General features: G+C 29.7%; 3 protein-coding genes across 4 annotated transcripts; 1 reads left to right on the plus strand and 2 right to left on the minus strand.

Annotated features, from left to right (window-relative positions):
* Positions 1–2,143: 2,143 nt before the first annotated feature.
* On the minus strand, positions 2,144–10,638 carry LOC123298522 (serine-arginine protein 55). 2 transcript variants are annotated; one of them, XM_044880551.1, is made up of 11 exons: positions 10,513–10,638; positions 10,330–10,437; positions 10,043–10,166; positions 9,906–9,976; positions 9,721–9,840; positions 9,451–9,462; positions 9,228–9,297; positions 3,809–3,879; positions 3,387–3,569; positions 3,178–3,327; positions 2,144–2,377 (listed from the first exon to the last, which is right to left on the minus strand). In XM_044880551.1, exons 2-11 carry the CDS (start codon positions 10,332–10,334, stop codon positions 2,260–2,262), a joined length of 924 nt encoding a protein of 307 aa, XP_044736486.1. In that variant the 5' UTR covers positions 10,335–10,437; positions 10,513–10,638; the 3' UTR covers positions 2,144–2,259. The 2 variants fall into 2 exon arrangements, with proteins under 2 accessions (XP_044736486.1, XP_044736487.1); XM_044880552.1 differs by having other exon boundaries at positions 2,145–2,377; positions 3,178–3,312; positions 10,513–10,635.
* Positions 10,639–11,804: 1,166 nt separating this feature from the next.
* Positions 11,805–12,678, plus strand: LOC123298292 (survival motor neuron protein). Its single transcript, XM_044880251.1, has one exon. It carries the CDS (start codon positions 11,857–11,859, stop codon positions 12,526–12,528), a length of 672 nt encoding a protein of 223 aa, XP_044736186.1. The 5' UTR covers positions 11,805–11,856; the 3' UTR covers positions 12,529–12,678.
* Positions 12,679–14,109: 1,431 nt separating this feature from the next.
* Positions 14,110–17,582, minus strand: LOC123297329 (src substrate cortactin). Its single transcript, XM_044878941.1, has 7 exons — positions 17,531–17,582; positions 17,299–17,469; positions 16,996–17,236; positions 16,209–16,922; positions 16,090–16,137; positions 15,308–15,484; positions 14,110–15,193 (listed from the first exon to the last, which is right to left on the minus strand). The coding sequence occupies exons 2-7, from the start codon at positions 17,454–17,456 to the stop codon at positions 15,113–15,115; spliced, it is 1,419 nt and encodes a 472-aa protein (XP_044734876.1). The 5' UTR covers positions 17,457–17,469; positions 17,531–17,582; the 3' UTR covers positions 14,110–15,112.
* Between the last annotated feature and the right edge of the window lie 5,115 nt (positions 17,583–22,697).

A 22,697-nucleotide genomic window follows, 5' to 3' on the forward strand; every position in this document is an offset into this window, starting at 1 on the left:
CAGGGAATTATTACATTTGTAATAATTCTGTGATCATTGATCGATTAGTTTACTGAATATAATGACAACTTAATTACAATGCAGAGGAGGGCACTTAACCCATATCTTCCCAAGGCAAAAAATTCAGAAATAATTGTTATTTTTATTATGTATATCAAAGAAGTAGATCTTAAATTAGACAAAAATATGAGTTTTATTTTTTTGCGTTTTACTGAAACTGAATTTCAGGACCGCACCTTAAATGGAGCGTTGGGAAAATATGCCCATGGACTATGTGTAGAGAAATAATAGACATGATGTTTCATTGGAGCTCTTTTATTTATGAAATGAAAATACACAAAATTATTTTAACAAAATCAAGAAACAAACAAATGAAAAAAGGAACCAATCAGAGAAAAAAATTATTTGATTGTGTGGAAAGATTGAGAGCAATGTTGATGTAAACCCACCCCACATTTGCTGCAACGAAACTTAGTATTCTTGTGGCATTCACGACACCGAATTTGAGTTTCATTTCGGATTGTATAGTGATTCTTTCCATCGAGCCTTATCGAATCAGGCAGTTTATTCTTGACTGGCATAGATGACTTAGTTCCAATCGATTTTGAAAGAGATGATGATGCTTTGCCAAGAATTAGGTAACTTTGTACGATGTATCTTGTAAATGACAAAAAATCGTGGGAATCTTTAGCTTGACCTGCTGGTGAGAGTCGGTACAATTGGTATGCGTTATTTGCACACACATTTATGGGGAACATCTTCATTTGCCAATACCATCTCTTTAGCCTTATACCAATTCTATATTTACCAACATTTTGGTCAAGTCTGTCGACTCCACCCATGAACTTGTTGTATATTTGGTAACAGTGTGGTTGATCTACGTCAACTCTTTTATTGTTGCACCACCTTTTTACCTTTCCAATTGGCTGATTCAGATGTAGAGTGTTCCTTCTCAGGTTTTGCTGTTATATCCGTCTGCTTCCACTTCCTCTTGAATATAGTCCTAGCTTTCTTTGCAGGATGTTAAACGCCTTGGGATGTGGATGGCTGTTCCTCTTCTCCTTTCTGATTTATATCATCAATATCTTCTACCGTTTCTAGAACTCCTTCTGATGATAGAACCGTACGTCGAACCTCAGCTTCAGCCAACAACTGGCGACGCGATAGATTACTAATCTCCACTACATCCTCGCTTCCACTATCTTCATCACTCAAATCATCATTTCCAGGTGGCGTGATAAAAATGTCAGCAGAAATTGTAAGACTATCGTCTTCCAAGATCGATATAATTTCATGAACATTCAACCTGTAGCAAGCAAACAAGAGCACAATAACTCCAAATGTATAAAAACTACGTTTAAATAAAAATAATGCAACAAACTATCATGGTGCCTCCCATTCCCAACGCACCTCAAATGGGGCGTTCAATTTAACCGAACAAAAGTCACGTATAAAAATAAAATATCACCATGTTCATGATATTACCCGATAGTAGAACTAATAACTTACTAAAATACCGTTACACTAAAATTTTAAATAATAAATATAAAACTTATCACTTACCCTTTCCGGGAACTCATATTGGTTGAAATTCACAAAACTCGATGGCTTATAAAAATTTAATGAATAACCACAATCACTGTCAAACACTATTAAAGTAACTGCGAAGATGTCTAGTATAACATAAAACTATAAAACCTGTCGAACCTTGTTAATATTTTGTTTTGTCACATAAAATGTAAGTGCACCTTAAATGGTACAGTGGGAAGATATGGGTTAAAAAAGGTTTGATATTAAAATAAAATCTTAATACAATTGTAGTTAATTTTTATTAAAGGTTTGATTTTGAGTTACACAGTGAATATTACAAAAAAAGAATGATGTTAACACAATTAGTTGAGGAAAACGTAAACAAAAAAAACTTACTTTCTAAAAAGATAATAATAATATAATTCAAAATATCAATTTTATATGAAAAAATCGTCCTATAAGTTTTACAAATTAAATATATTTTACATTAATTTGATCCAATTAAGATCATTTTTATGTTTTAACTTACATTTAATATTGATTTTACTTCTCTTCCATTTTATTTCAAATATCAAAAATTTATTTTATTTTTTTTTTTTAAGTTTTTGTAATAAATTTAAAATAAAGTTTGGTTTGTGTGTGGCAATAAAAAACTTATATAATTTTTAAGACTTAATATTATATCATTAATATGTAAAATGAAAAAACATTTTCATATTAGGATGAAGTTTAATCACCATTACGGTCAGCCTCAGCATTGTCGGCTGAATGACTTCGGCTTCGACTCCGACTTCGAGATTTACTATGATCTCGACTGCCTGAACGTGATCTTGAATGAGATCTATCACTGTAAACAAAAATTTATGAAATCAATATTTATAATCGCTATAAGCATGCAGTTTTTTTAATGAGAAAAATATAGTGTGTCCCCGGATAGAGGTAACTATACTTGTAAATTTCCTTATTTTGCATTTTAAGAAAGAAAAACTTCTTATAAATAATGACTATACTTGTAAATTTTCTTATTTTGCATTTTAAGAAAAAAAGTCATTATTTATAAGAAGTTTTTCTTTCTTAAAATGCAAAATAAGAAAATTTACAAGTATAGTTATCTCTATCCGGGGACACACTGTATATGAAAAACATTAATTTTATAGAAAACTTAAAAGAAGTTAAATTAATATATTAACTTAATGTTCATGAAAGATTTTTTGAAATTATTATTGAGACGGCCAAACAAGTGGTCGACATCTCCGATTCTGCTTTTCGGATTGAGGTCAACTTAGACTTAAAATTTCCTCCTTCTGAGTCAAGAGATTCAATTTATTTGTCTTTTATTTTCTGAGCGATGGGAAGGTGGTTTAAAATAATATTTTTTTTAGATAGACCTTATGCAGTTTTATTTCTTACTAATATTTATGCTCATTCAAAGTGGGAAGTTCAAAAACTGCCACAGACAGTCGCAAATCTCTTATAAACAATTTAATTAATTTACTTAAACAATTGCAAAATACGTGAGATATAATAACGTATCTAGTACGTACTTTAGTCGGATTTTAATTATTTGTTAATCCTATTTTCACGTCAAAATGACCTCGAATTAACGAGATTTTTGTGCACAGAGTTGAATTAAAACAATATACTTACTTGGATTCTTCTTTAGCTTTTGAAACTGATCGTGACTTGGAACGTTTTGATTCTGAACGAGGGCGGGATCGTGAACGTGACTTACTCTTTGAACGATCACGTGATTTTGAACGACTACGTCGAGAACCGCTACGGCTAGAAGAATGAGGACTAAAAATTATTTCAATACAAAATACAAATTAAAAATGCTAATTTTCAATTTTACTTACCTTCTGGATCGTGAACGACGATGTGAACGCGATCGAGATCTTGATCGACTATCGGAAGAACGTGAACGACGTCCACCAGAGAACTTATCTTCGATTACACGAATTCTACGTCCATTTATTTCGGTGTTGTCCAATTTATCAATTGCTTTTTTCATGTCCGAGTATGTAGCGAATTCAACAAGTCTATAAAAGAAAATAAAAAACAAAATTAACTTTTATTTTTTAAATTTAAAACTTTGCGATTAATATTTGGTTTACTAAAAACACTTATTTGGCCTGGAAATAATAAAGAATCATCACAGTAGCTTTTGAGGGGGATTTCTCAAAATGATCCGTTATTTGGAAATGATTCAATTCAGGTTCTTTTTTTCTAAAGACTAGAGTAACTGAGTAAAATAAAAAAATAAATTCGGATTATTTACCCTTCATTCTTGCGTTTATGCGCATCTGCATATGTAACTTCTCCAGCTTGACGCATGTAGTCCTTAAGATCCTGCACAGAGAATTATATTAGCAGTGGTATCAAGTTACTTTAAAAATAAAAATAATAAAAAATAAAATGAAATAAATGATTTTTTTTAAATATAAACTACATATAAATATAAAAATATCACGCCACACAGAATAAATATTTATATAAGTAATAAGAAATATAATTACTTTGGCGCGAATCAAATAATGAATTCGAGACAACAATAAATAACAAATACAGTAAAAAAAATATATTTTTTTAACATAAAAGGCGATTTATCTCCCTTCGATTCACCTGCTAACCACTAACTTAATTGTTAACATTAGTTTGATTTCATTCATTTGATTATTTTGTATTTTTTATAGAAACATTTTTTTGTATTAAGGTGTTTCGATAAGGAAAAACATTAAGTATACATCTAATGGACATCGTAATAAACACTTAACACAAAATTGGACGTCATAATTATGTATAGCCAACTTGACTACATCTACGCTACGGTTCAGCGTAGCATTAATCATTCATTTCAGAACGACTAGAAATTTGAGAGACTATTGTGAAAATCGTGTTAATTTTTTATCTACGCAAACATGGTGTACCACAAGTTGAATTAATTTTAAATATGCCCTGAAAGATAAGAGCCCGGTCTATTACAGCTAACGTTCCTCATTTTAACATAAAATGGTTCGGTTGTTGTCAGATGAGAAAGGTGACTTTGGTAGACGACGCTCCTTGCAAACATCTAGCACCCCATATTAACTATGACCGCGTTCTAAATGTTTGCAAAGCACGTAGCCCCCAGTTTCAATAAAATTTGAAGCGTATGAAGTAACCAAGGCAAATATTTACGTTAGATTAAAATCCATGACATTATTAAACAATTGTAAAATAGACCCAAGTGCCGACGCTTTTTTTAAAGTCTTAGACAGTTTGCACACGCTAAATAAAACGCATAGTATTACGTAACCCCTTCCAATAACATATATTTTATTGTAAACGCGATCAGGGGCGAACTAGCACGAAACGGACCACCGGGAACTTATACCAAATTCGTCTTGCAAAAAATTAATCGGATACGCACTTTAATCTTTGGCAGACATATGTTATCTCTTTCTTAACTCTGAAATGAGCTTTTATACACAATTCAATGAAATTTGAATTCAATATTGGACTATTTAAATTACTTGGAGTGTAAAACATATTTATAATTGAAAATTTAATATTCGGACATTTTGAACCGACATTTTCTCGTTTTTTGATCATCGGTCTACCGGGAATTTTCTCAAACTCCCACATGGCTAGTCCGCCCCCGAATGTATCACTAATAATGGAAGCCGTTTTTGAATCACATTTGTCCTAAATTTTTAAAGTTAAAAAAAAATCGTGAATCATATGAGTTAACTAAAGGCAAATCTAAAATTTGTAGGAGAGTTATGAACATTGAAATGAAAAAAATATTTAAAAGTTTCGTAAAAGTACTAAGAGGGGGAAGGTATCCCCTATGCAAGACGATACCCTTTAATGTATGGCTTTTCTTTTTCGGATATATATTTTTTAAATATTTTACATTTTCGGTTATGATTTAGTTAGCTCCAATGAATTTCTGGAGATTGTCTCAAGACATTCCATCTAAAATAGATTGTATTCAGGTTAATAATTTAGATTTGCCTTTAAAATGCATCGAATTCCACCTTAATACATATAATAAATACAAGTACGAAACATAATTGTTTAAAGTGGCTAAAAATGTTTAAATAATTTAAATTTTATAATTTTAAAACTTTTGTTTTTAGAAATTGTAAGTTTTTTTTTGTCCGGAAATCACTGTTTTCTAAATTTTTCATTTTCTTTTCAGATAAGTTTAACGTCTATAACAATATACTGCCATTTCTTGATATTGGAATCCTATCTCGTTTAACCCATGAATTTTCTTGATATTGGAGACTTAATTTTAGATAATTTTTTAAATCGAATATAATTTTTTAGGTATTGGAAGCTTCTTTTTTAAATTTATTTCGTAGTTGAATAAGATAATAAAATAGTTATTCACATTTTTTTTTAATTATGTTTCATTCTGAATTAATGATTTACTATTTCATGACTTGCAATTTCTATTCAAAACTTGCGTGACTTTCATTTTTCGTCAAAATTTCCATGATTTTTAATTTTTCTTCAACAATTGCATGACACTGCATCAGCACTTTTTTATATTAGAGGTCAGATTTTTGTCTTCATTTTGGAATATAAATTTTCATACTCGATAGATCTTGTTTTTCTTGCTACAATTTTTTTTATCGTATTAATAAAACAGAATATTTTTCAATGAAACAAATGCTTTTTCTCTTCTTAATTACATTTGTTTTTTTTTTATCAAAATTGACGTCCAGGTGAGATTTATATCTTAGAAAATTTCATTTTTCTCTGAATTTTCAATATTTTTTCTTTGTAAAACGGAAATTTTAATATCTTCTTAATTTATACACATTTCTTGATATCAATATTTTCAAATTATTTTTCTTTACATAATATAAAAAAATTCGACCTTAAATTGATTTACTTTTTGTAAAAAAATTCATGAACATGATTTTTTGAGATTTATAATCTCATATTTATCATTTTGTCTAACTACAATTCGATTGCTATTGTCTTTAACAATTCGGGCTACTATGTTTCATTTTCTCTAATATCAGTACGGCTCATTTTCTTCAATACATGGCAACGGAGGATCTATAAAAGTCTTAATGCAGACTTTCTTTTAATTGCTAAGTTCTTGGATATGTTTTATTCAGAATCAAATCGATAAACTTATTTCGAATACATCAACAGGTAATCACATAAAAAATGATTATCAAAATTTGTAAGTAGGCACTGGCAGCTGTGTAAAATATAAAAGCATCCAAAAAAAACTTTTGGGGCTCAACAAATTTTAGTTTCGAAATATATGTTTTTAAATTTTAGACCTTCCAGCAATAATAAAAACACTTGAATTGTTTTGAAATTTATCGTTATTGTTTAAACAAAGAATATATGCTGATTGCCACCTCTTCAGATTTGACCGGGAGATTCCAGAAATTGTATATTTTCCGACTCCCGATATCAACATAAATCCTCCAGAGTTCAATAAATAAAGAGATTTTTTGTTAATTTTATTATTCATGAAAATTCGAAAGATTTGAGCAGCTTTGATTTTAAATTATTTGAAGGATATTTATTTAAATTTTTAATTGTAATCAGATTAATTTCACCATCTCCCTACTTACTAGAACTTGGGAGGTGGCAGCCTTAAATAGGAATTAATATTTTACTCTTCGAAAAAAATATTCTTGGTTTAAATCGCAGTAAATTAAACAATATTGGCACCAGAAAGGCAAATAATTGGATCATTCTAAGAACAAATGCGATAATCGTAAAGCAGATCGATATATGAGAATATTTCACCAAACTTGATACATCCAGCCCATTTAGATAAGTTGGAAGTTATTCGATTTAAAAACATTAATTTTATTCGTATTGAAATAGTTTACTTCTGTTTTTATTCGAATACAAAAGAGTTTTTGGAGTTTACTCCTAAAGAGCCCATTTTCATTTAGGGCGTTCGATATGAAAAAACAATGAAGAGTAAAATCTAGTGATCCAATGATCATGTTACGTTTTTGGTGCGAAAATAATCGTGCGCACCTTTCACTTTATAGCAATGCGTGTGTATAACTTGTATACTTGTGTGCTATCGATAAAGCATCTATTGTTTGAAACTGACAATAATCTGACGAACACAGCATACTATACAACACTTAAGGAGTAAACTCTAGTCGTGCTTCGGAGCTGATACACACAATTTTTTTTTTCGACGTTTCATATTCTAGTATACTTGGCTAGTGAAGAGAAATCTAGCGAATTCGAATTTGACCGAAAATAATCAAAGCAACAATTTCTACAAATCTTTTTTTTTTAATTCACTTAAATTTGGATTCTTATCTTTCAATTTATCTCTTTGAGAGTAGTCTAAAAAGCCTCCGTGATCTAACCATGGAGACGGGTCCCCGTTTTGCAAGTTATGCATTAATAATCAAATTATTGGCCTTTCTGACAAATGCACATGTGAAAAACTAATGTTATTAATTGAAGCTAATGGTAAATTATTTAGAATAAATTTCGATACCCAGATAGCATGAATATAATTAGCAACAATGCAATTTTAATAAAAATTAGGCAAATGAAGGGAGATAAATTTAAAAAATAGCCGATAGAATTGTTATCACTTAAACATAATTTTTTGTTTTATATATTTTTTGAAAAATAAATACGTGTTTAAAAAAAAATTAAATTAATAAATTAAAAATGCATGCTTAGAAAAAAGTGGGTAGTCTGTGTGCGCTTGGCAATTCCATTTAATTACCTGTCGACGGTAAACTAGTCTGTCTGAAAGGCCGTTGAAAACATCGGCAATGGGAATTTGATACTAGATTCGACTCTGGACCCAACATATAATCGTGTTTGGGATGTGAATACATGTGTTCCAACCACCTTTGACTTTTTGGATTGAATTGTAGAGTAGTAGAGTAGTCTTGTCTCATAATTCCTTCATTTCGAATTCGGATAAACCTCTCATAATTCATCTTTGTGTGCAAATTTGATCAAAACCTCATTTCAATTGGGGTGGAACGTTGATGTGAATCATTTTGTATTGATTTGATTTGATTGATTGATTTGTCGATCGAGTCGATAACGTGGTTGTGAACCTTACTCTCCGAATTGGGACGCACGCGTGTTATTGATTGAACAAGTGACAAGGGTTGATCCGACCTCAGACCAGACCTCGGATATCAATTAGACTACCTTGTAACCTTGGCACTGGGTTGACCATGAAGCGGACCAACCTTTAGCCAATATGGAACTGCATCAATATGGAATTGGATTGGACTGTTATGAAAATTATTTTTTTTAATAATATATTTCATAGGTAATTAAATATATAAATAAAATTTTGAAAAAATAAAATATTAAATAGATTAACAAAAAAAAAGCCCAGAGTTTAATTATGAAAGTGACGTCCATATGTTGCATTTGTTCCCACTGGAATATTCACACGATGTTCCCTTCAACTGTCACATCACCACAAATTCAGCATTCTTTTTAAGTGTTAGAAGCGTTTTTGGATTCGATAAAGCGTTGGTAATAGGTCTTAAATAATTCTTCAAAATTCTTGGGTCTTGAAATTACCACACTTTCAAATTAAACAAGGGCTAGAGCTATTTTCATTAAAATTTTTTGCTTTTTGTTTAATATTTGAAAAATTTTTGTATTTAACGACAGAAATAATCATTCTAAAGAATTTTTACGTTTTAAACGAAATTTGTTAAATTGCTTACCTGCCAACTGACCCTGCTTGATAAATTTTCTACAATCACTCTGTATTCAGTTCGAGTTGGTGGACCATATCTGGAAACATAAATAAATAATAATTTTTTTCAATTATCTTGTTTTATTTTTATAAGGTTCCAAATGCGGAATCCGGATATTGCAGTCAAAATTTTCAACGCGAAAGCCCCGGATTCAACTAAGCACCGTTGATACGAAAAGATCTTTATTTACCTTGAATCCATCCTGAAAAAAAGAAATAATATTTTAGAATAATTGATGGATATAATTTTATTTAAAAATTAAATTATTAAAAAGCTGCATCGAAATTTTTTGTGCACTGGTGGGTATTATTATGTGAAACAGATCTAGAGCTAAGTAAACTTAATAATCTCAAGCATCCTCTATTAAATAGTTTTAAAAAATTTCGAGAATCAATTAAATAAAATTTATCATCTATGTTAATACTTCTGGTTTAAAAAATTGAGGTTCATTGACACATACCTTTCACGACTACGCATTCTTGGTGGTGGATCATATGACCGACCACCACCGCCTCCGCCACCACCCCCACGCCAGCGATCACTACCTCTGGGTGTTCCACGAGCACGTTCAACGGATACTCTAGAAAAAAAAATTTATTTAAAATAAAGCAAATTAAAAAAAAAATCAAATTAAAAAATACTAACCTTTCACCCAATAGTTCACGACCGTTTAATTCATAAACCGCATCTTCAGCATCTCTGTAGTCATCAAACTCCTAAAGAAAATAATAAATTTTATCAAAAAATTGTTAAAACACGTAATTAATCCAAAATTTACATACCACGAAAGCAAAACCATTTTTAATTGCAATCTCCTTTATTCTACCATATTTACGAAAAAACTTTTCTAAGTCTCGTTCTCGAACGCGGTACGTTAAACCGCCGACGAAAACACGAGAGCTCATACTGTAAAGCGACAAAAAAAATCATTAATTTTTTTTTTTTGGGAAAAACACGCCATTGTGAAAAATGCGTAGGTTGGAAAATGCTAACATATTTTTTATGATTTTATTAATTGAAAAGAGTAAATTACATTGATTTTAAGTGATAAATTAAAATTATAACTTACTCCATGATGAACAATTAAAAATTCGACGCTTCAGATGTATAAAATTAAAAACAGCCAAAACACGACGGCACTTTCAAACAGCCTTTTTAATAAACAACCGAAAACTAACTAAAAAATTTTTTTTTAAATTATAGATTTATGTATAACAACTATAAATTAAACACTTTGAGTAAAAAAAATTACCAAATAAACAATCTAATTCGTAAATAAATACAAATTTACTTCGAATGCTTTAATGGCGTCTATACTTATATCAAACACTCTCACAATAAAATGGCACTAGTCATATCATTAGCCACATCCCACGTAAGTAATACAAGGAAGTGTGTACCGCATATAATGCGTCTAATGCCGCTATTCGGATCTAATCGGTCATGTTCGTGAAAAGAATTATGTCGACATGAAGATTTACAGCCACAAAAATGATTTTGAAATGCGAAAGTTGAAATAAGAAATATCGCCTAATATGGAAAACATATCAATTTTTTTTAAATATGTGAAAGTTTTTTAGGCGTTTGAATTCGATCCTTTTTAAACCACCACTTTATTAGTCTAGCTAAAATATAATAATGTTACAACCAAAAAAATATATTTTATTCAAATGTTGAAATCAGAGTCCGTGAGATGTTTTTTAATAAAAACAAGAGATAAAGAAAAATTGACTGAGTTAATTGTTAAAATACCCTGGATAGAAAGTGTTGAATATCAGTTATGGCGCCTTTTCGGCATCCATTTATTTGGTTTTCGAAAATCATTGCATTTATATACTTAACTAGCAGATACCCACTCGCTTTGCTGGCCAAATTCTCCTTTAAAAACAAAGTCTTTCACGTTATAGGTCTCACTTATCCTCCTTTTTGTTCACAATTTTATGAATTTTAATTTAGTTTTAAGTTCACATTTTTATTTATGATATATTCTTTAGGTAATTAGTCGGTCATAGGAATATTAAAGGTATATTCCTTCATCCAAGGGTAATTAGTTAAAATATTATACTTGTAATTAGGGCAAAAGATTTTACTTTAAATAGAAAGATTTTTTGCTCGGACCAATCTACAACACACGCAGAATTCACTACCCATTTAAATTTTCCCGCAATTGAGAGTGTGAACAGCCGCAGCCAATCAAAAGCAGGCATATTGCTTGAGGCAATCTAAAACCATGGATATAGAAATATTAATATCTAAAACACACGAAGTGTTATCATTCTATTTGAATTTCCCGCAAATGAGAGCCGCTGCCAATCAAAACTGGGCACATTGATTCTCCCCCTGAGTGATACACCCCCCCTCGTCCAAAGTAGGACTTTATACTAGATCCCTACTATAATTACTAGATCCGTGATTTGTAGGATTTAGTCAAGACTTTTGTTATACTGACAAACTATTGCATGTGTAGCAGGCTTTATATTTTGAAGGTGCTATTCGTAATGTTTTAAATTTTAATGAAGTTGGTATCATTGAGTTTTGATGTATGTTATGAAAACATTTCAAAAGAAAATCTGTGTTAATTTTCGTTTTTTTGAATATGGCAGCATTATTTTCTCGTAACGGTTGTTCCACATCCAGTGAAAATGATGATTGGGATGATACCGAATTAATAAAAGCATACGACATAGCAATAAGTAGTTCGAAGCAAAAAATAAAAGAACGTTTAAACGCACAAAGTGAAAACAAAAGTGAAAAACAATCTTTGAAAACGATTCCAGCTAGAGTTGGAGCACCATGTAGAGCTATATACGATGCAGACAACATCGAATATGAAGCGACTATTATAAATATTGAAAACGAACATGAAGTTACTGTACAATATATAGGCTACGGTAATACACAAAAAGTGCCTATAAAAAGATTACGACCTTCACATGGATCACAAGCGCGTATCGACCAAGAACAGGCGGCAAACGAATTACAGAATATGGATACGGAGGTTGGTGATAGCATACCACCTAAACGAACATCAGAGGGCCCTAGAAATCCGTCAGCGAATAAAATGTCACGTTTATCTGCGCCACCGCCACTGATTGAAATGAATATGTTTGGTGAAATGTCATTTCCTCCACCTCCTCCATTTCCACCTAGTTTTGCGAAAAATATGAAATCCGAAGAACATGAAGCCTTAAATTCTATGCTTATGTCATGGTATATGAGTGGTTATTATACGGGTTATTATCAGGGACTCAAGGAATCTAAGAAATAAATACATTTAGGGCTGCCATCTCTCAAGATTTGGTCGATTGTATTATGGATTCGGTGGTGTAATTTCATGAATTTCACTCTTTATCGACTTTTACTTGTTTATCTCCCAATTTCCCGGAACTTTGGAGTGGCATCCCTAAATTAATTTTTAAGTGAATTAAATAGTTTAAAACTTGAATATTGACTGTAATAAATAAATATCGATTTTTTGTTTTAATTTAAGGTTGAAGTTTTCTTTCCATTAGATTCAAATTTTGTATACCGGGTGGTTTTTAGCCCGACATTTGCAAAAAAATAAATACAAAAAATTGTTTTAAACAAAAGTATCACCATTTGAAAGTCTCTATCAATTCCAAACGCATGTTTATTTTTATGTTAATATTTCTAGGGCCTAGGCCATCTAGACTAAACGGTGGTCAACTACATTTTTTAACTCCCGAACTAAAAAAAGGGTTATTATAAGTTTGATCGCTATATGTGTGTGTCTCTCTGTGGCATCATAGCACCTAAACGGATGAACCGATTTCGATTTTTTTTTTATTCGTTTGATAGGTAATTTAATGAAAAGTGTTCTTAACTATGTTTCAAGTGCGAGTGTAGGTTTCCATACTCGAAAAAACTAAAAAATTGGCGATGATCTTCAAAATCGGTTCAGTTTGGAAAAGCCTTTAAGGGTAAAGGTTATTTAATGGAGAGTGTTCTTAGATATGTTTCAAATTTAACTTGTTCAAATGAAACCGCATATTTTTTGTAGATGATTCTTATTTTATAGGGGAAAAGATAAAAGATATTTTCATTGCTTTCTTGTGCGAGAACTATTATTTTTTAAGCAAATTCTAAGAATCTAAGAACACAAAATCCTTGAAAATTTTTTCAAATTATTGTCATACATTTTTTTATTTTTGCAAATGTCGAGTTAAAAAAACACCCCGAAAATTGGGTGCGAAATAATGAAGAAATAAAATACACGTATTTATCCATTTTTAATCTATTGCTATATTTGTAGTGTCTTATTAATAAAAGTTTCAGTTATGCTTTGAATAATTATAGACGAAGTCATACGAAACTTGATTCCGCTCAAATGATATACCCTTTTGGAATTAAAACCCAATGAAATTATGTAATAAATCATATTTCTGTTATAAACTTAAATTATGTATTCATAAAAAAAATAAATGACTCCACATTACTTTATTAATATAATTGTATGAATGGACTTATAAGTCTATGGATTGTTTTTATATATATGGTTTTTAATACGATTTTCTGACAAATTTAAATAGGTAATTACCATTAGAGTGATTCAAGAGGAAGGTTTTTATGTTTAATAAATTCATAATATAGTAAACACTTATAATTTTAGAGGTTAATGTAATGTTGACGAAATTGTGAACAAAAGGAGGGTAAGTGACGGCAAATGAAGTGAAGGTTATCTTTGTATTCGAGGCGAAGCGGGTAGTTCAGTAATAAATAAACGAAAAGTTTTGCTTTATATTTATAAAATATATTTTAAAAATTGAACACTATGATATACAAAACAATTATTTGGTAATTATTTAATTAATACTCATAATGATTAAAATATAATAATAATAATAGACAACTGGCAAGCGCATTTGGATGAAATGTCTTTTTACGATATCATACAGCTGAAAATATTCCAAATGTTTGTAATCATTGAAGAAAAAATATTAAATAAAGAAGAATTTACACGGGGTATCAATAAATGAATCATAATTAGAAAATTTATAAATTTTTAACTCCTAGGTAAGGTCATATACCTAGTCTATTACCTAGAAAATTTGCATGCAGCGATAATTAAACCACAGATTATAGTTTTTAATTTAAAACAGATCTGCAACTCCCTGTATTTTTACTATTTTCGTTCTCTGAAGGTGCTTTTCTCCAGGAGGCTCTACACGTTATATTCGTGTAGTTAAATTTCTTCGATCACATTTATTTTCATTTAATGTGATTGTAAATCTTTTGGGATTATATTGCCAGCTTAAAAACCTCTTATATTGTCTATTATTGGCCGTGGTTACCCAATTCGACGCGTTTTTTTAAAGACGACATTTTTCTAGAGAGTTAGCACCTCATATAAATTTTTCCTTTAATAATTACGATGTATGAACTCCGAAATATAAAACAGACGGAGCCGATCGCTAAAAAAGTGGGTCGTATTGGATAACCGTGGTCATTTTTAGTATTAATATATTTTTTTTATAAAAATAAAAAAATTAGGTTAAAATTAATTACAAAATTAAAAATATATGGAAGCGATACTTCCAAAATATATACGCGTAATTTATTGTGGCGTAAAATCAAGAGGTATATTATCTTGTCAATCGAATTTATATGTTCATTTCGTTTTGTATTCAATAGATTAAATTTTTCGGTAATAAATTTTACGCCTGCGTAAAATAAAGCATGATGGGGAGGACCTTTTTTATTTATCGACTTGATATAATTCAACCAATCAAATACTAAAGAAATACGATTGAAAATTGATACTGACAGGAAAGTATGTTTTATATTTCTTTTAAGTACTTCGATTTGATTTATGTATTTATTGGAAGTTCTGATTATTGTTGTAATTGTACATAATTTGCTGGGAATAGTCCATATCTTCCACGGCATAAACCTCGCCACCAACCTTCGTCAATCTAGGGAAAAAATTATTATTGTGATTTACAGTAAACTTAACATAATGTGTTCTTTAAATAGGCGTCGTTAAACATAACGTGGCTTGTAATTGTCGGATTCGAAAAACTACTTACCATTTCAATATGTGTAATGATATCTTCTGGATCAAATGATATTTCATCATCCGCAGCGGATTGATAATCATATAATGCGATTGCTACTAAGCCTGTATCTTCTAATTCAGTAATTTCATCAGCCGCAGCTTCATTTGTTTCTGGATTCGCTTGAATATCTATAGGTTCAATTGGTACCTACATATAAAAAAAAGTTATAAGGAAAATAGCAATTTATTAAGAGATCAATAAAAAAAGTGTCTTGAGCAAGAGGACGGCGAAAGATTTAAAGTATATAAAGCATCATTTTTTATTTGAACAAAGCTCTAATTATAAAAAAAAAACGTAAGAAAGAAAATAGTAATAAATCAATTAACATGTACTATTTGAGAGTGTAATTTTTTGTGGATTAGGCTAGAAAATTAAAAAGAAAATTTATTTTCTCTGATAAACATTCACTAAGAATGGAATTGTCAAAGTTGGAAAGATCTTCTTGATATTTTGTATGGAGTCATAATTGTTAATTTCGAGTAATTTTTTTTAGTAACATTTTGTCAACTTTTAAAAACGAAGGGTAGTTTACCCCAAAAAAAAATAGTGATACCAAATTTTTGGCTACCCTGTACATTATTAAGAAGTTTTAAATATACCTACATACTTTTCAGAATAAGCAAAACTTCTTATAAAGAATGACTTTTTTTCTTAAAATGCAAAATAAGAAAATTTACAAGTATAGTTACCTCTATCGGGGGGACACTGTATATTAAATAAGTAAACACTTTTATAAATTATGAAATAATTACCTCGGGAACTGAACTTGGGTCGTCTTTAACTACCGAATTTGGTGTTTCCTGTAAATTAAAAATTTTAAAATAAGGAAAATGTCCAATAACTGTTTTCAAAAATTTGGTATCTTACGTACATTTACTACAGGTTGCTCGGCTAATTTTTCGTCTGTTTTACTACTTTCAATAATCTTTTCAACATTTTTAGTACTTTCAACAACATTCGATGTAACTTGCTCACTAGTTTTCTCAATAATCGTTTGTTTCTTTATAGTCTCCGTTTTCTCAACGTTCGTTGTAGAGTTTTTATTCAAAAACATACTTGTTTTCGACGCATCTAATTGTTTTACAGCCTTCTTTTCAGGACTTTTTGAATTAGTAGTTTCTGAAGAATCAGAACGGCTCATATTTTCAAATTTTGCACGAAGATCAGACGGCTTTGCCCCACCTATATCAGGTTTTGTTTTTGTATATGTCGTTCCTACTTTGGTTGGTTCGTCCGTAAATGTTGCAGCTGATTTATCCATACGATCTGTTTGTATACCAAATTTACCACCAAAACCTTTTTTGTGATCGACTTGACTCTCGTGTTTGTGTAAGTTTTCATGATGATCCCATCCAACCGCACTTTTATCTTGTCGATCGGATTGTACACCAAATTGACCTCCAAAACCAGTTTTATAATCTTTTTGTGATTCATGTTTACCGACTTGTTCAACGTGATCCCATCCCACTGCGGATTTATCTTGACGATCGGCTTGAACACCGAATTTTCCACCAAAACCGGCACTATAATCTTTTTGAGAGGCATGTTTTTCAATTTTTTCCTTGTAATCCCAATTAACAGCGCTCTATGGAAAAATTAAAAACATACATGCTCAAATTTTGGAAAAAAATTAAAATCTTAAGAAAATTTGTCCTTACTTTATCAATTCTATCGGTTTGTACTCCAAATTTCCCACCAAATCCAGCACTATAATCTTTTTGTGATACATGTTTCTCAACTTTTGCAACATAATCATGTCCTACAGCCGACTGATCCATTCTATCAGCTTCAACACCAAATTTACCACCATAGCCAAAAGAAGGATTTGGTCCTTCTTCCAACTCTTTACGTTTTCGTTCAGCTTCGGCTTGTTCAGTTTCTTGTCGCAATTTTGCCATACTAAAAATTATTTTTATCAATTAGCCAATTAATGAATATTTTTATAAATTAAGTTTACTTACTCAATTGCCCCAACTTGCCGTCCAGATCCTTCGATTGTTTTGGACCCCCATCGTTGTTCTTGTTCGTCAACATCATTTATAAAATCTGGATCAGTTTCCCAATCGTCGTCTTCAGCGGGTTTTATATCCACATTATTCGCTATACTTGCTTTCCACATTTTATTGTATTATCTTTTTAAAATAAAAAATGTTAATAAGTTGATTTTAGAAAGCCGACACCCGTTTGACTCACCTAGATTACCAACGTTAAAAAAATGTTTTTGTTTATAAATAATTAAAATTTATTTCATTAAAATCATATAAAAAAACTTAAAATAATAAATAAAGTATTTAAAATTAGATAAAATAAGTTATTTAAATTAAATTAGTCATTAAAAGTTTTGGGAAAATTCGTCTATTAATGATATGACATTCAGGTTTGACGTTTATCATAATGCAAACATACAACGTTTGTTGGATAGATGGAGACATATTTGTTCCGGGCTTTATAAAATTGTTGCTTTTTGGAATATACAAACTTTTCCCGCTTTGATGCAATTTTCTTAGGATTTTCGTATTCTTTTTGGAAAATTTGAGACATTTACTACATAAATGTTTGTTTGTGAATTTGATTGAACGTGTTAGTAGGGTAATTTTGACCCAAACAATAAAAAAATGCGATTTATTTAAAAATTGTGCGAAAAGCTTTTATTTCAAAGCGATCATGGACATATGAACGATCTTGGAAATTGCCCCAACGATTTCATGAAAATGAGTCTGTAGGATTTTTTGGGGCGAAAAGTCGATCTAGCTAGGTTTCATTTCTAAAAAACGTCGTTTTATCCACCTTTTCATGAAAAACTGAAACATACACTGCAAAATATGACTCTTCCTGACATCTATTGGTATATCGTAGTTAATGAAATAAAGTACATTACCGGGACATTCAAATTGGTTTTTATGTGGAGTTTTAAACTGTTATTATATTAGTGATAAAATATGTGTTTTTTTAACTAAAAAAATACCGAGCAAAGCTCGGTCATCCAGGTACTTTAAATATTATACAGACATAAAAATCTAGTAACTTTACCATTAAACGATGGTACCAGCCGATGATACCTCTCGTTTACGACTTAAGCCAGTATCTCAGGAACTAGAAAATTACTGTGAATCGAACACGAGCCAAGTTTAATAAAACACACAAAAAGCACAAACCAAATAAATATACTTAGTTTAGTTTACATGAATTGAATATAAACAATTTAATAATGGATGAATTCTCAATAATTTATAAAAAGAATTTTTATATAATTTTAAAAATATTTCATAATTTTCAATACCGTTAACGTTTGATATGATTAAGTTTAGTATGCTTTAACTAACTCAACAATCAACAATTAAACATATAAATTCACAAGAATTAATAATTATTATATCTATTAATTAATTGAATTAAAATATGTGATGACTTTGTATGAGAAGATTCATAAATATATAATTCTCTTATCTACAAGGTTGATATAAAATTGTACCTATTTTATATTTTAATCATATTTATATTAAATAGACTGGTCTTTAGCTCTAAAGATGGACCGGGACTCTGATCCTGATGTTACCCACATTAATTGAAAGAATCTCTAATTAAAATATTTATGTAGCCTACTCCGAGAATTCTCATTCACGTTTACGTTCCCAAAAAAATGAGGGTATGAAATATTTGAGATTTACTTTTCAAATTTTCGGGGTGGATTCTGTTAGAACTTGGCAAAATTAGACGAAAAATTAAGAGTAAAATTTTTCGATGTATATCATACGTTTGGAAATATTGATGCCTAAAGATTTAGAGAAAATATCACTTATAGAAGACATATTTATTTTCTTAACACAAATGCCATTAATTTCATCTCGTTCAAAGTATTTTATGGAAAAACGAGTGCCGCTTGTTATAAATTTCTTGCCACTAGATACGCGCCTGCTTTGCCTTACGGATAATTCTCCACTGCCTGATTAGTTTGTGATAATCCATGTGAAAAACAGGTAAACGGGCTATCCATATCTTCTGATCTTCTTGCGAGACTCTACAGGGTTAGGATCTTTACTACTTACTTCTTCAATTTCGAATTTCTGATCTTTTGCTTTATTTAATGAGTTTTGGAAGGAAATTTGATGTGCTAGAAGAAACTTAATAAAGAATTTTTTTTGCAGAACTGTGTTACCCATTAATTTAATATTAATTTATAATCGATCTGTATTACATAATTAATAAGAAATATTCTGTGAGATTTTTAGTTCAAGATGAGAAGGTAGGACGTATAGGAATAGAAGACTGAAATCAATATAACTGTTTTAAAGTAAAGTAAACTAATCACATCAATTATGTTATGATCAATAATTTTAATTATTGTTAATATATAATTAATAATTATCTACCTATACGTTTTCTTACATACTAATATTGTTGGTATACCCGAAGTTGGAGAAAAGAGGAGAGAGAGATAGAAAGTATTTTTCTAGTCTATTTTATTTATTATATATCTAAAATCCCTTAAAAAATTTATAGGATAATTTTGACCTAGACCTAAACAAATACAAAAAAACGGATTTATTTAACGATTAGGTGAACAGTTTTTGAGATATCATCTTAAAATCTTGTACGAAAAACTTTTATTTCGGAGCTATTCTTAGTATGTATATCTCGAAAATTATTAATCTTACCGAAGCACCCGATTTTTGTATTTTTTGGGTCAAAATATAGGTACTTTAGAAAATGTTTTTTATACAGTTGTTACCTGTTGAGGTATTACAGCGTTCATACTAGATATTTTTTAACCCCAACTTAATCCTTGGAATCTAAGAAATCAATAAAAAAATTTCTCAATCAGATATTTAATTTCTTTGAAATGATGATTTTATAATAAAATCAAAATAATAATTAATAAAGTCTCTTAAAAATATCAAACGATTTATTGATTTGATTTTTTGGAAATCATTTAATAAAAATAAATTCATTTTTCTACGAAAACAGTAATAGGTTAGCACAATGTAATATCGATATTAATAATAATATCATATCGATAATAAATCAATAATTGATATTAGGGGTTGTTGTTATTGATGACTATTGTAAATTCACACCTATAATATAGTGGTTGGTGCCTGAATAAAGTTGAATATTGATTCTTAGAAGGTCATTCAAACGTTTATCATTTTATTGAAGAGTGTTACATTAAACATCATAGGTATAAATTAAATTATTTAAATCTGAAGTAAATTGTACATTTAATTAAATTTACCCTAGATAATGAGATCAAACAATAATATAGGAGGTATTAGTGGATAAAAAAGCGAAATATAGAATTTCATAATAGAGAGCCGTTTGGGGGAAATTGTCTAAACTTTGAAATGAGATAAAATTGTGTATCTCAATCAAAATCTTAAGATATCGAGACATTTGGAAAAATTCGATAATTCAAATATATAGGTATTTTCTAAATATATCATTTATGAAACACAATATGTTCCTCGAAGCCCCATATTTAATTACTGTTTCATTCGACTTCTTCACTAATAATTTCTGATTCTGAACTGTAGCAACTTCTGATTATTGTTCATAGATGGCTTTTGATACAAAATTTGAAAAACATCTTATGTTTTTCGATTACTATAAACAATATCTAATTAAAACAAAATTATTCTGATCTTTGCTAATTTACCGCTAAAATGAAAAAAATACTCTTCCGTAAAATAAATTTAGTATCTAAATTTACTACAAATTTTACAATAAATAATTTTATAATAACAATTAATGAAAAAATGTCTTTGAAGTTTTCTGTCAAAGTATGAAGTTTGATAAACGAAAATGCTTTCCTAAAATGAACGGAAATTATTGATAAACAGAAAAAATAAGCACTAGTGTGTAATAGGTACTGATTTGAGTGTTTTATTAGATAAATTATATAAAAAAAATTTATATTTAGAATATTTCTATATTTAATTTTTAAATAATTATAATCGTTTTTAATTCACACGTAATAAATAAAAATATTCTCGGTTAAACATGAAATTATAAAACTACTAGGTTCTGAACTTGTAATACTTGTAATGAGTTTTGATTCTATACAAGTTTTTAACTATCTAAATACTTACTGTCTAATTAATTTTCGAAATTATCGGATTCATAGATTGATATTTAGAAACAATTAGCGATCAGATCCGGCTTCGCACTTAGGTTGTAATAAATAACCGATAGTTGCACATTCAAAAATTAACCATAGCACCTGCTAGAGATTCACCCTGGTGACTCACAGGCAACAGTTTATTGAGATTATCGTATAAAAATATCATCAAAATTTCTGACTCTTTCCGGTGAATTTTCCAAAAATTTTCTCTCATACAAACCTTGTTCATAAAATTACAAGCATAACAAAAAATTAGTCAAGCCGTTCTCAAGAATTGATTGATATGGTGTAAATGTTGGTGTTGGCGCAGGGTAGTTATAAAAATCGAAAGTACCACGAGTTTGCAGTTTCTATAAGAATACACCTTGAATTGTAGAAACGAGTCTAATTTGTGATATTTTGAAATTTCTGTTATACTCAGCAGTCATTTCCATGCTCTAGCAATAGGAATTCATAATTTTTTTTGCTTTAATAAAAGTTAATTCATGTAACAAACAGCAGAAAAAAGTTATTTTTCAATTAACTATAAAAACAATCAAGATAAAAGCCATCAAAGATTTGTCTGCATCTCTTTCTAGCAAAACAGAATTTAGCATAAAGTTCTTATGGCAAACATTGTACATGACGTCAAATAATATGTCCGATCTCTCTGTCTAATATCTGTCAAATATTAGTAGTTTAAAATGCATATATAATTCGTATTTCTTGACCGATTTTAATTTTAATTTCACTTTTTGTCATCTCTTTTACGGTATTTTCATACTTTGTTAAGAAATGCGAAAAAACATTCAGGAATATACTCCATTCTGTTTCATTTGGTCTTAGTATGGTTCAATAATAACAACTTTACTCTTCTAAATGATTGTTTTATTATAAGAATGGTTATTTTATATTTAATTTTTGGTTTTGAGAACTTAAATGATTTAAGGAATTCAAGGAAATGGAAAATGCCACTTTTAATCTTTCAATAAATATGTCATAGGCTCTGTGCAACCTCCGTAAATGGGTAGATCAAGATTTTATCAATCTGTGATACGGAATGCTTAAGAAATAGACCATAATTTAATTTACTTCAAATAATTCGAATGAATGTCAGTGAATAAAAATAATTAGTTAGTGACGAAGAAGACGGTTGAAAGCATCGTCATTAGTATCTAGTTAGTTAAAAGATAAGATATTTTATCATTACATACATATTTTACCTACAAGGAAATTATGTTACTTCTTGTAAAACATACTGCT

The sequence above is a fragment of the Chrysoperla carnea genome, chromosome 4 (genome assembly GCF_905475395.1).
Source record: "Chrysoperla carnea chromosome 4, inChrCarn1.1, whole genome shotgun sequence".
Classification (NCBI taxonomy): Eukaryota; Metazoa; Arthropoda; class Insecta; order Neuroptera; family Chrysopidae; genus Chrysoperla; species Chrysoperla carnea.

Excerpts from the sequence above, each read along its gene's own strand:
- LOC123298522 (XM_044880551.1), bottom strand. Across the intron at positions 9,977-10,042 it reads AAAATGGTTTTGCTTTCGTG|GAGTTTGATGACTACAGAGA; the intron begins GTATGTAAATTT and ends TATTTTCTTTAG. Across the intron at positions 2,378-3,177 it reads AAAGCTAAAGAAGAATCCAA|TGATAGATCTCATTCAAGAT; the intron begins GTAAGTATATTG and ends TTTTGTTTACAG.
- LOC123298292 (XM_044880251.1), top strand. The coding sequence starts at position 11,857 with ATGGCAGCATTATTTTCTCGTAACGGTTGTTCCACATCCAGTGAAAAT.
- LOC123297329 (XM_044878941.1), bottom strand. The coding sequence starts at position 17,456 with ATGTGGAAAGCAAGTATAGCGAATAATGTGGATATAAAACCCGCTGAA. Across the intron at positions 17,237-17,298 it reads CGGCAAGTTGGGGCAATTGA|TATGGCAAAATTGCGACAAG; the intron begins GTAAGTAAACTT and ends AATAATTTTTAG. Across the intron at positions 15,485-16,089 it reads ACCCAAGTTCAGTTCCCGAG|GTACCAATTGAACCTATAGA; the intron begins GTAATTATTTCA and ends TTTTATATGTAG.